The sequence below is a fragment of the Astyanax mexicanus genome, chromosome 12, assembly GCF_023375975.1.
Source record: "Astyanax mexicanus isolate ESR-SI-001 chromosome 12, AstMex3_surface, whole genome shotgun sequence".
Taxonomy (NCBI): Eukaryota; Metazoa; Chordata; class Actinopteri; order Characiformes; family Acestrorhamphidae; genus Astyanax; species Astyanax mexicanus.
The window spans coordinates 34,771,083-34,784,730 of NC_064419.1; the positions used below are offsets into that span (position 1 = coordinate 34,771,083).

The window sequence follows — 13,648 nt, forward strand, 5'->3', positions numbered from 1 at the left end:
TTACTTTCCACCTATGTTCATTACTGACCAGCACTGGTGCAGAAAATGAATAAATGTTACTGTGTGTATAATGAACATAGGTGTATGTTATCTGCATAAATGTGTATGTGTGCTGATTCTGAACACTGACAAATGTAGCTATACATACAGGTGTATCCTTAAAAAAATAGAATAGTGTTCTATTTTAAGTGTTATTTTTTTATTTAGGTGTTTAAGTATTATTTATTTTATTGTTGAGGATTATGGCTTACAGCCAATGAAAACCCAAATCATCAACACTTCATCAAGACTTAAAATAGATCACTCTTGTGCTTGATACATTTATATATAAGTTTCACATTTTGAATTAAACTAAAAATAAAGCAACTGAAATAAAGCAACTTTTCAATTACATTCTAATTTTCTGAGATGCACCTGTATGATAAATGTGAATAAATATATGTTAAGTATACTATATCAGGAGTTCTCAACATTTTCCACCTCTAGGCCCATCTACTGTATATAAAGGGAAAATTAAAACATATTTTTTGTTTAAGATGTTCTTTTATTTTTCAAATGCTGACATTGAAAATATGGATTTACAGCATCACTTGATAGAAAACACATTGGGTCTCAAATGTTGTATATTTTTGGAGTGCCTGATTTTTGGTTTAAAATGAGCAATTATGTATCAGCAGTGATTCAAAATATTACCATTGTTTTACAATTGCTTACCAGATAATGTGATACAATTATAATGCATTTAAAATCTGGAAGCAGTTTCACCCATATGAACTAGGGGAATTCTATATTATCTGAATTCTATATTATAGTTTTTGGAATTTTCAAAAGTCAAAGGGTACTTTAAGTGTCACATTAAATTGAAAAAAACAACAAAACAAAACAAAAAAACAAATGTAGAACACAAAACACAAAAAAAAAAACAGACAGCATTTCATTTTAGAAAAAAGCTATCACTGCTCTTGTAACATTTTATAATTTTACCTTCCCCCCCCCCACACACACACAGTTTATTATCAAAACTACACTTTTACAGCTTACTACTCAGTTCTCAAAATATTCAATATTCAAAATTCAATTTCCTATTTTAGAAGAAACATACAGTATGAAATAAGCAAACATAAACAATAAACATATGCTCTATACAACTATGAACATCTTTCTGCATAGCTACCCAAAATCTCCCAAATATGTTTAAATGTTTCATTTGTACCCAACACAACAGACTTAAAAAACTTTTTCTACATGTGATCTAATGACTAGTGGTTCCCAAATTCTCTCCTTGAGTACCTGCTCTAAATACTGCTAATTTGACAGCTCAATTTCTATTTACTGAATTTAAATAAAAAAAATCTGTATAAAACATATATGATATATGACACATAAGCTAAATTGATCAAATAAACATTACTTATGTTTTAAAAATCTACAGAAGAATCTTATTGTTTCTACACCCATAGGACCCAAACCACCACCATAGAGCAGGTGTTTTTTGGGTGGTGGGTCAATCTCAGCACTTTAGGGACACTGACGTTGGTGGTGTGTTAGTATGTGTTGCACTGAAAGAAGTAGATCAGACACAGCAGTGCTGCTGGAGTTTTTAAACACTTTAGTTTTTCCTTTGGTACTGAGAATAGTCCACAAACAGCGTCCTGTAATCAGGGTCCTGTGGGCCACTGAAAAAGGAATAGAGGATAAACAACACAAAGTGTGGTAGGTAGTAGTAGGATGACCAGACGTCCTCTTTTTCCCGGACATATTTTTGAGACCTAAAAAAATGTCCGGGGGGAATTTCAAAATCGTGCATTGCCACGCCGTTCCATTCCACTCCATTCTAGGTTTCTCTGTATCGCAAATTAGTCACGCCCTTCTCCTCAAATCGATCTACTTTGAGGTGATGGAGGTAACGTTAGTCAAGTTAGGATTACACAGGGACTTTGAGGTGATGGAGGTAACGTTAGTAAAGTTAGGATTACACAGGGAGTTTGAGGTGATGGAGGTAACGTTAGCTCTATTAGATGAGAATGATTAGCAGTGGCTGATAAGTGTGTATTTTAGGCTACATAATTTTATGTTAGATATTTGGGTTTAAGGTGCTGAAAGGTTGCATAGTTTGAGCTTTGAAGCCTCTATGCTGTGGATCAACATGTTTTAAAAAGCACTAAAACAAGTGATTTTAAAACTGATAAATGATCAGTTAACTTAAAAAGTAAGTGTAAAAAATGTAAAAATAATATTAGCAAAAGGTATGCCCACACTGAATAAGAGTAAAACAGTGTCAAATGCTTTTAAGACATAGTTGCATTGCATGAATTCATAAAGCAGCTGTGTTTGTAGGCTGATACAAATACATGTTGTAGCTGTTTAAAGGAGGAAGCACCTTTAACCTGAAGAATTAGAATTGAGCTGTTATATCAGAGAAATTCAGAAAATACATATTAGACATGAATTCAATAAAACCGAAGGTGTCCTCCTTTTCAGAAACCCAAATCTGGTCACCCTAGGTAGGAGTTGCTAATATAGTGGACAATGAGTGGTCCAGCACTGCTGTATCTGATCTACTCATGCCATACTCTGTGCAACACACACTAACACATAATGGGTGAATATATAGGTGGATATATAGGATAGGGGTACTCCGGGATTAGACTTGGGAACTACTGGAGTGAGTTTTCTCAACCTCATTCCTCAGGAGTCTCTGTCCTTCAGTAACATGTCTCCCTCTGATACTCCGTCAGCATGAGCTGAGCGACGGGCATCATAGGTCAGCCGGTTGAAGCGGCGGAGGAAGTGGACGACCGCACCCAGAAGAATCGCCTGTACAATGATGAAGACAAACAGGCTGACCTGAGAGGCCAAGGCTAGGTCACACAGCCAGTAACGACAGGAGCTCAGAACCTCCTCCTCAACCAGATGTGCCACCAGCCTCCCCCGCAGGCTTGGAGGAGAAGTGCAGCTCACGTTCCTGGAAGAGGAGACAGAAAGATGTTATAAGAGAATTCTATCTATTTTTCCACATTTCTGTATTATTTTCTATACACAGTATCATGAAACTGCTAGTACAACTCTGCAGAGGTCTTTTAGTTTGACATGACAAATACAGGAAGACTACCAAGACTTTCAGGTAGATTAAACTAGCCAATGTCAAGTTGGCCAAGTTGGAATTTTAGATGTTTTATAGTTGAAACACTCTATAGTAATCTATAGTGCACAGCTCAATTGCATATGGTGCAGCTGGATTTAGGGCATGTCGGTGTGTCTTTGGTATCGTGAGGTACAGAAATATCAAATTAGTGTGCCAGTTGTCATTCCCTTTAAGACCCAGGTGCATTTTGACTTTGACATGTTGGTATCTTAACAGCAGAGGATACTGACCTGCGCGTTCACACTGTAAAGGTAGCCCAGCAGCTAATTTAATGGAACAGCAATGTTATTTTATTCTTTATTCTGTTTATTGTTGAGGTAAGTCGGGTTTGCATGGTGCAGTGCATCTGTGTGTGGGTTTAAAGAGTGGGGGTTTGTGCACGGCGCTCCTACATGGCTAAGGTAGGATTGGACGACTGACTGTTGTCAGGGTTTTAATCAGTAAGTTTCTCACTTCCAGACCACCACGCCCATCAGCGTAAAAATATTCCTAAACTCCCGCACTATTTTAACAGCAAGGGCACAAGGTGTGAAAATAGACGGTTGATGGGGTGTAAGACAGCAACAAGATTTGCAACGCGCCTTGCACAGGTTGTTAGATAGGGCCCCTAGTGTGTTAAGATGTAGTATACTGAGTTAATGTATTGCTGTATATTTGTGCACTGCCAGTAAGTCAATACACAGCTTCACACACATACACACACACACCGTATCAGTGCATCATTGTCGTGTTTTAACAGCCACCCCCTCAAATAGAGCACTGCACAGTCACACGTCCAGGAGTTCCTGTGCAGAGTGACCCGCCGCAGGGTCCACAGTGTGTCCAGCAGTCCAGTGGGCAGAGCGGTGAGGAGGTTATCATGGAGAAGAAGCTCTGTGGTGTCAGTTGGGAAAGATGAAGGCAGTGTGTCAGTGGTGAGTCCCCGTTTGCTGCAGTCCACCACACCGGCCCGGCAGGAACACGCTCGCGGACATGTGGCCTCAACCAAGCACACATCAGCCCCCAACACACAGAGGAGAACCAGGAGGAACACACACTTCATACCAGCACACTCTGAAACAGAGAGTCAGGGAGAGAGAAAGGGGTGTAGGTAGCTATTTATTCTGATTTTGACAAGTGTCAGACATGGTAATTCCAGTGTTGATAAATATATGGTAATGACCTGGAAATATATTTTGCTGACCTCAATATTTTTTCCTGCCTGGAAAGGCAGTTATTGTTAATGAGCCAGTTTATCTACTAAAAAGTGGTTTTATTACAATAATATTGGATATTGCTAATATTTGTGAGACTATTTATTGTCCAAATAAAAATAGTTATTGTGTCAGGGCTTCACAAAAGTCTATGAACTGTTCCAAATGTAACAATATACAGGGCTTTCGTCTGAAGTAATAAAAATGTCTCTACAGGACTCAGGTGTGTGATTGCACTGACAGCAAGCTACATTGTGTATTCAGTATGAAGATGTGGTCCTATTACAAAGGTAAATCCGTCTGTATTATCCAGTGACTACACAGACATTGTGGTTCCATTCTCCTATTTCTCCAATTTGCAAGCAGAGTCTCAGCAGTAGAGACAAGATTTGAATTCATTGAGTTTACAGTCTAGCCCAGGGGTGTCCAAACTGCTGCCTGTTTCCTTTTTTGGAGCGGCCCGCAAGGTATTTTAGAAATAGAATGAAAGTTGGCCCGCTGTTAAGCAGGTTTTTATAATGTGAGATTCAAAGTTTGAACGCTAGGTGTCAGAAACGGGCCAAAGAGTCTAAAAGCGGAGAGAGTGAAGTTTTAGTTCAGAAAAACAGGCCAAAGAGTCTAAAAGCGGAGAGGGTGCGCGTTTCTAGCGCTACAAAAATGGCCAAAGAGTCTAAAAGCTGAGAGAGTGCGCAGTTCTAGCGCAGAAAAACAGGCCAAATAGTCTAAAAACGGAGAGGGTGCGTGTTTCTAGCGCAAAAAACAGGCCAAAGAGTCTAAAAGCGGAGAGGGTGCGCGTTTCTAGCGCAGAAAAGCGGGCCAAAGAGTCTAAAAGCGGAGAGAGTGCGCAGTTCTAGCAGAAAAACGGCCAAAGAGTCCAAAAGCGGAGAGAGTGCACAGTTTTAGCACAGAAAATAGGCAAATGAGTCTAAAAGTTGCCGTAATTAAGGAGTTTAATATTAAGAGACATGATGAAATAAAACATCAATTTGAAAAATCTTAGTTTACACAACACTGTCAAAGATAAAGATAGTAAGTCAAGTAAAATGGTGTGTAAATGAAATAATCAGGAAAATGTATTATTTAAAGTGGTATATTTCATTATTTGTTTTATTACAGAGTGTGGCCCGTGACTTCAAATATATTTCTCCTTCTGGCCCCCAACAAAAAAAGTTTGGACACCCCTGGTCTAGCCCAAAGGACCATAAGCAAAGCGAATTTGTTAGTTGTTCCAGTAAGTGTTAAACTTCAACAGTAAAAGTGCAGTTCATGTATTTTACTCTGAAACTATTTTTTTTTTTAATCTAATCACAAAACTGTACGATCTATGAAGGTTCTAGTGGGAAACGTGAAAGCACGCCCATCACCAGCTCCCATCTGTCTTTATAATGTTTTCTCTGATGCTTGGTGCAGACACAGACGTAGGTTTTACACTAATGCTTGGCTATTTTACACAAATATCAGACTTACCAAAAAAAGAATTTTAGAGTGTCTGCATCAACAGTACAACATAGCATGATTAATATTAGTATGACTAGCCAGCTAGTTGCCTGACGGATTAACCAATGGGTGGAGCTACACATGATTCTGCAACCAGTCAGCAGAAGTGTTTTCATTTAAATAGAGAGAACTATGTTTGGCTTTCTCTGGGATTGTACTTAGAAGTAATATTATACTGAGAAAAGAGGAAATATATGGAGCATGAAAGGAAAAGATAAAGAGGCCCACAGTTTTCTTGCCGGAAAGAAAGGAAAGGCATTTCACAGTGAAGATGACACGACATTAATTGTATTTTCGTAATATTTTCCTTTAGTTTTCCTTCACCCACAAGAAAAACACAAGTTTTTTTTAATATGTTGAACAGTAGCAATAACCTTTGACAGTAACATCCACGTGTGTTTAATATAAACATTGATAAGGGTGGGAAGGAACAAGTCCTAGTTGACTTTTGAAATTGTGCATCATTTTGGAAGGGTCTCAAATTGGCCAATAAAAATAAGAAAAACACTAAACGGTTGAACAACAGCTTGTCCTGAGAAAAACTGCAAAAAAAAATGTATGTAGTTTTTATTTTAAGACATTTTATGCTGCTGATATAATGAATATATAATAGCAAAGCATCATTTTAAATAAAAAGACATTTAATTATTATCCAAATTAAAACATTTTAGAATTTTAAACATGTTAGAGTTGAATATAAAACCTATAAATATCCTAAATAAATAAATTAAAACTACAAGCTGTATCAGCTCATTCTTTAAATGTCCAATATTGATGTCAGCAACAACTACTAAGGTCATGTCAATATATAGTACGGTATATTAGTCAGTAATTAATTACAGGCCTAGACTTAATATTTAAACTGAAAGCAATAAAATACCAATATCTCACCCCTGTTCTTTATCTCATCCCTGGAATTATTATTATTTCAATCATTTCTAAAATGCCGTGCATGAACTCCCCACAAAACAACCAACATGCAGACTACAATATTTACAGCATAACAATCTGTAATATAATTTAAATAATTAATAAAAATGGAAGGTGCAAGGTGCTAGAATATTCTCTCGTTCCTGTTGAAAATACAGGTGTAAAAGTGTGTAAACAGCATTAAATTTCTTACCAGTATGACGCACCACTACACGACTGCTGAAATACAGGCCTACAGAAGGAGAGTGTCCTCTGTCACACCAGTGACGGGGTTATAGAGACACAGCTGGGTCACACTGATAAAACTCTGCCTCAAATACATATAAACACACACTCGCCCCACCCCCTCAGAGAGCGAGAGAGAGGAAGTGGGTCAGAAATTACAGCAGCTCTCAAAGTGCCGGCAATATAGAATTTAACTTAACTAAACTATAGTTAAGGGAAAAAATATATATAATTCACACAGTTTCCCCCTTACCCAAAACACCACACAAATACCACACATATAACTGAAACATGTGTGGAGTATTTTGTTTTGTACTAGAACTTGACACTTTTAATGCCAAGCAGTTAATGACAACCTTTTCCAGTTTTCACCTTTACATTTTCATAAATACAAAATTATGCATTACCATTAAGATTTTATAAGCCTTTTAATTGTTTTATCTCCTCTTAACTATACATACAGTCAAATAAACATTTCCCTAATATTTCTTCTATTTTTATTTATTGACATATAAAAAAGGGACAATCCACATTTTAGTACAGTATAGATCTATGTTCTGTAAATTCTACAGTTTAACAAACATATACCAGGACTATTTCAGGGGTCAACTATGAAAGGGTTACATTTGACAGGGTTGAATTTTGTGGGTAATTAAGCAACATAATTCCATATTTAGTCAGTAGCACCACATGGTATTTAACACATTATAAAATTAAAAATTTTAGCCTATTTTTCCTAAACACACACATAATTTTTTTAATTTATAAATATAACAGGGTTGCAATGTTGAGCCTGACAATAATTATCAGACAATTAAAAAAACATGTAAATTAATGGCGACAGTAATGATGATGTCACAGGAATTCATTATTAATCTCATACAAGGTAAATAGGAAGTGTTAAAAAAAAACCTTCAAAATGTGTGTTAACATTGCAAGTTTATATAAAATGTATTTATCTTTTGTGAAATTGTATATATTTACAAGGTAAATATTAAATACATATTTAACTTCACCAAGTGTCCATTTGGGCATCCCCAAGTGTCCTTTTGAGTATTACAAAGTGTCCTTTTAAGCATCTCCCAGTGTCCTTTTGGCCATCTCCAAGTGTCCTTTTGGCCATCTCCAAGTGTCCTTTTGGGCATCTCCAATTGTTGTTTTGGGCATCTCCAAGTGTCCTTTTGAGTATCACAAAGTGTCCTTTTAAGCATCTCCAAGTGTCCTTTTGAGCATCTCCAAGTGTCCTTTTGAGCATCTCCAAGTGTCCTTTTGAGCATCTCCAAGTGTCCTTTTGGGCATCTCCAAGTGTCCTTTTTGAGTATCACAAAGTGTCCTTTTGGGCATCTCCAAGTGTCCATTTGGGCATCACCAAGTGTCTTTTTCGACATCTCCAAGTGTCCTTTTGGCATCTCCAAGTGTCCTTTTGGGCATCTCTAAGTGTCTATTTGGGCATCTCCAACTGTTGTTTTGGGCATCTCCAAGTGTCCTTTTGGGAATCTCCAAGTGTCCTTTTGGGCATCTCCAAGTGTCCTTTTGGGCATCTCCAATTGTTGTTTTGGACATCTCCAAGTGTCCTTTTGAGTATCACAAAGTGTCCTTTTAAGCATCTCCAAGTGTCCTTTTGAGCATCTCCAAGTGTCCTTTTGGGCATCTCCAAGTGTCCTTTTTGAGTATCACAAAGTGTCCATTTGGGCATCACCAAGTGTCTTTTTCGACATCTCCAAGTGTCCTTTTGGCATCTCCAAGTGTCCTTTTGGGCATCTCTAAGTGTCTATTTGGGCATCTCCAACTGTTGTTTTGGGCATCTCCAATTGTTGTTTTGGGCATCTCCAATTGTTGTTTTGGGCATCTCCAATTGTTGTTTTGGGCATCTCCAAGTGACCTTTTGGGCATCTCCAATTTCTGTTTTGGGCATCTCCAAGTGTCCTTTTGGGCATCTCCAAGTGTCCTTAATGGCGTCAGTAATGATGATGTCACAGGAATTCATTATTAATCTCATACAAGGTAAATAGGAAGTGTTAAAAAAAAACCTTCGAAATGTGTGTTAACATTGCAAGTTTAAATAAAATGTATTTATCTTTTGTGAAATTGTATATATTTACAAGGTAAATATTATATATATATTTAACTTCACCAAGTGTCCATTTGGGCATCCCCAAGTGTCCTTTTGAGTATTACAAAGTGTCCTTTTAAACATCTCCAATTGTTGTTTTGGGCATCTCCAAGTGTCCTTTTGGGCATCTCCAATTGTTGTTTTGGGCATCTCCAAGTGACCTTTTGGGCATCTCCAATTTCTGTTTTGGGCATCTCCAAGTGTCCTTTTGGGCATCTCCAAGTGTCCTTTTGGGCATCTCTAAGTGTCCTTTTGGGCATCTCCAAGTGTCCTTTTGGGCATCTCCAATTGTTGTTTTGGGCATCTCCAAGTGTCCTTTTTGGATCTCCAATTGTTGTTTTGTGCATCTCCAAGTGTCCTTTTTGGATCTCCAATTGTTGTTTTGGGCATCTCCAAGTGTCCTTTTGGGCATCAGCAAGTATCCTCTTGGCATCTCCAAGTGTCCTTTTGGGCATCTCCAAGTGCCCTTTTGGGCATCTCCAAGTGTCCTTTTGGGCAACTCCAAGTGTCCTTTTGGGCATCTCCAATTGTTGTTTTGGGCATCTCCAATTGTTGTTTTGGGCATCTCCAATTGTTGTTTTGGGCATCTCCAATTGTTTTTTTGGGCATCTCCAATTGTTGTTTTGGGCATCTCCAAGTGACCTTTTGGGCATCTCCAATTTCTGTTTTGGGCATCTCCAAGTGTCCTTTTGGGCATCTCCAAGTGTCCTTAATGGCGTCAGTAATGATGATGTCACAGGAATTCATTATTAATCTCATACAAGGTAAATAGGAAGTGTTAAAAAAAACCTTCGAAATGTGTGTTAACATTGCAAGTTTAAATAAAATGTATTTATCTTTTGTGAAATTGTATATATTTACAAGGTAAATATTAAATATATATTTAACTTCACCAAGTGTCCATTTGGGCATCCCCAAGTGTCCTTTTGAGTATTACAAAGTGTCCTTTTAAACATCTCCCAGTGTCCTTTTGGGCATCTCCAATTGTTGTTTTGGGCATCTCCAAGTGTCCTTTTGGGCATCTCCCAGTGTCCTTTTGGGCATCTCCAAGTGTCCTTTTGGGCATCTCCAATTGTTGTTTTGGGCATCTCCAAGTGTCCTTTTTGGATCTCCAATTGTTGTTTTGTGCATCTCCAAGTGTCCTTTTTGGATCTCCAATTGTTGTTTTGGGCATCTCCAAGTGTCCTTTTGGGCATCAGCAAGTATCCTCTTGGCATCTCCAAGTGTCCTTTTGGGCATCTCCAAGTGCCCTTTTGGGCATCTCCAAGTGTCCTTTTGGGCAACTCCAAGTGTCCTTTTGGGCATTATTAAGTGTCCTTTTGGGCATCACCAAATGTCCATCTCCATGTGTCCTGTTGGTATCTCCAAGTGTCCTTTTGGCATGTCCAAGTGTCCTTTTGGGCATCTCCAAGTGTCCTTTTGGGCATCTCCAAGTGTCCTTTTGGGCATCTCCAAGTGTCCTTTTTGGATCTCCAATTGTTGTTTTGTGCATCTCCAAGTGTCCTTTTTGGATCTCCAATTGTTGTTTTGGGCATCTCCAAGTGTCCTTTTGGGCATCAGCAAGTATCCTCTTGGCATCTCCAAGTGTCCTTTTGGGCATCTCCAAGTGCCCTTTTGGGCATCTCCAAGTGTCCTTTTGGGCAACTCCAAGTGTCCTTTTGGGCATTATTAAGTGTCCTTTTGGGCATCACCAAATGTCCATCTCCATGTGTCCTGTTGGTATCTCCAAGTGTCCTTTTGGCATGTCCAAGTGTCCTTTTGGGCATCTCTAAGTGTCCTTTTGGCATCTCCAAGTGTCCATTTGGGCACCTCCAAGTGTCCTTTTGGGTATCACCATGTGTCCTTTTAGGCATCTCCAAGTGTCTCCTTGGGCATCACCAAGTGTCCTTTTGACATCTCCAAGTGTCCATTTGGGCATCACCAAGTGTCCTTTTGGGCATCTCCAAATGTCCTTTTCGACATCTCCAAGTGTCCTTTTGGGCATCTCCAAGTGTCCTTTTGGGCATCTCCAAGTGTCCTTTTGGGAATCTCCAAGTGTCCTTTTGGGCATCACCAAGTGTCCTTTTGGGCTTCACCAAGTGTCCTTTTGGGCATCTCCAAATGTCCTTTTCGACATCTCCAAGTATCCTTTTGGCATCTCCAAGTGTCCTTTTGGCATCTTCATGTGTCCTTTTGGGCATCTCCAAGTGTCCTTTTGGGCATCTCCAAATGTCCTTTTCGACATCTCCAAGTATCCTTTTGGCATCTCCAAGTGTCCTTTTGGCATCTTCATGTGTCCTTTTGGGCATCTCCAAGTGTCCTTTTGGGCATCTCCAAGTGTCCTTTTGGGCATCACCAAGTGTCCTTTTGGGCATCTCCAAGTGTCCTTTTGGAAATCTCCAAGTGTCATTTTGGGCGTCTCTAAATGTCCTTTTTGACATCTCCAAGTATCCTTTTGGGCGTCTCCAAATGTCCTTTTCAACATCTTAAAGTGTCCTTTTGGGAATCTCCAAGTGTCCTTGCAGATATATAGCTCCATTCTCTGATATCTTATTTGATATGTAATTAAATGCAAAAATATACCCCAAACTCAGCACTGTTCTGTTTTTTTCAGGGCATGTGGTCACCCTACGCTGGGCTAATATTAAAGTTTCATCATTCTGACTTTACTCTTTCACCTTAACCTGTCTCCTTACTATGGAAAAAAACTATTGGAAAAGCTGATTGGCTGCTCCCTCTCTGTCTCACACTCTTATGCAATTTAATAATGACTAATGTTAGCTAGCTTTTGAGTAAGAAGTTGAGTATGCTCATATATCCCTGATAAGTTCTCCGAACCAGTCAGTTTTTGTGTTTGGTAATGATGGATTCTATATCCCACAATGCTGTTGCCAAAGGAAAAGGGAGAAGCTACTTGCGCCTGGAACTAAATTAGAAAAACAGCAGATTTTTATTTTATTTGTATGGTATAACAACAAAAATATAAAACATATAAAAAGACATATAAAATGCAAAACATTATTTTAATCATATATAAATTTACATTCTTAATTTATTATTGTTTTTCTAATATTTGGACCAATAGAAATGTTCCAAAATTATACTTTTTTTTTTACAATTACTTCTATTGCAAGTTAATAAAATTTTAAATCATGTACAAGTGGCTGTTTTGAGTTTTTGTCATGACAGCGGTGCTATATAAATTAGAAAAAGTAACTAAAACTATTGACTATAAATAGTTAAATGTGCCACTGTTAAACTACTCTCATCTAATTATTAATATAAAACTCCTCTGGTTAGGAGCGCTGCTATATAAGGTTAGCAATGTTAATGAAGGAGTTGACCTTTTTTAAACTCTTGCTTAAGCTCTCTGAAAGTAATATATAATAATAATAATATTAATAATAATATATTGTATATAATAATATATACAACTGTCCTTATTTCACCCTTTTTATCATTTTACAATAAATACAGACAGTAGAAAGTGTGGAGTTTATTTGTAGTGTTTAATGGACACTCTTCCACAGCGCTTTTTCTCTACACTTGTGTGTATGACTCAAATTCCTTTTCTGTTTTCTCGTGCGCTGCATTTCCCACCCACACACAAAACTAAGCACCAGCAGAGACCAATCAGGATGCTCTATTTATCACATTCTCGCTCTGTATGTTTGTGTGTTCCTTTCTCTCACTCTTATTCGTGGCTCTAAAAGAGAATTTTCGGGCTATTCTTTATAATTTACGGGCACCTATAAAAATAAATTCCTGAACGTCTGTGATGATCCTCTGTATTTATCAACAGGTTACAGCACAGAAACATGAAAAGAGCATTTATTACTGAATCTAAAAATGCACCAGACCAAAAAGCTTGTGCCATGCATAAATGCGCGTGCCTTAAAACTTATTATGTGCCTAACTTACACGTGACTTATGTGCTTAAAAGCGCGTTGTGTGCGTAAAAACGCACGCCGTGCGTAAAAGCGCATTTTGTGCTTAAAAACGCGCGCCGTGCGTAAAAACGCATTCTGTGCGTAAAAACGCGCGCCGTGCGTAAAAACGCAATCTCTGCATAAAAACGCGCGCCATGCGTAAAAACGCAATCTGTGCATATAAGCGTATTGTATGCTGTGTAAAAAACTTGCACTGTGCACACACTCCTGCAATAATCTTAGAGAAAGATCAAACACGTGGCCACTTCTTAAGCGTTGATTATTCAGTTCTATTATATGTATTTACCTGTAAACTGACACTGTAAAAAAAAATCACATTTTAAAGGTTCTGCAGGCTCTGTGAAGCTTTACCAGCAGAGAAGAATCATCTAAGCAGGCAAAGAACGCATTTAAGCATTTATATATTTAAGATGTCATGGTTCTGCACTGTAACACTGTTTTTCTGCACCTTCGAAATGTTTATTTTTACCTTAATTCTTCAACTTTATATCAGATGATTAACTAACACTCACTTTACACTCACCTCAACACTGCTGCAGCTTTTCTGGAAAAAGTGCTCAATCTTGTCCACTTTCCTCAGAATGGACAGACATTAATGATCACTGAAAGGGTGGAA

At 38.1% G+C, this 13,648-nt stretch overlaps 1 protein-coding gene across 2 annotated transcripts; it reads right to left on the reverse strand.

The window, feature by feature from the left end:
* Positions 1 to 523: 523 nt before the first annotated feature.
* gp1bb (glycoprotein Ib platelet subunit beta) lies at positions 524 to 13,648 on the reverse strand. Of its 2 annotated transcripts, none has more exons than XM_049485511.1 (3): positions 13,556 to 13,648; positions 3,853 to 4,198; positions 524 to 2,965 (listed from the first exon to the last, which is right to left on the reverse strand). In XM_049485511.1, exons 2-3 carry the CDS (start codon positions 4,185 to 4,187, stop codon positions 2,689 to 2,691), a joined length of 612 nt encoding a protein of 203 aa, XP_049341468.1. In that variant the 5' UTR covers positions 4,188 to 4,198; positions 13,556 to 13,648; the 3' UTR covers positions 524 to 2,688. The 2 variants fall into 2 exon arrangements, with proteins under 2 accessions (XP_049341468.1, XP_007247253.1); XM_007247191.3 differs by lacking the exon at positions 13,556 to 13,648 and adding an exon at positions 6,959 to 7,159.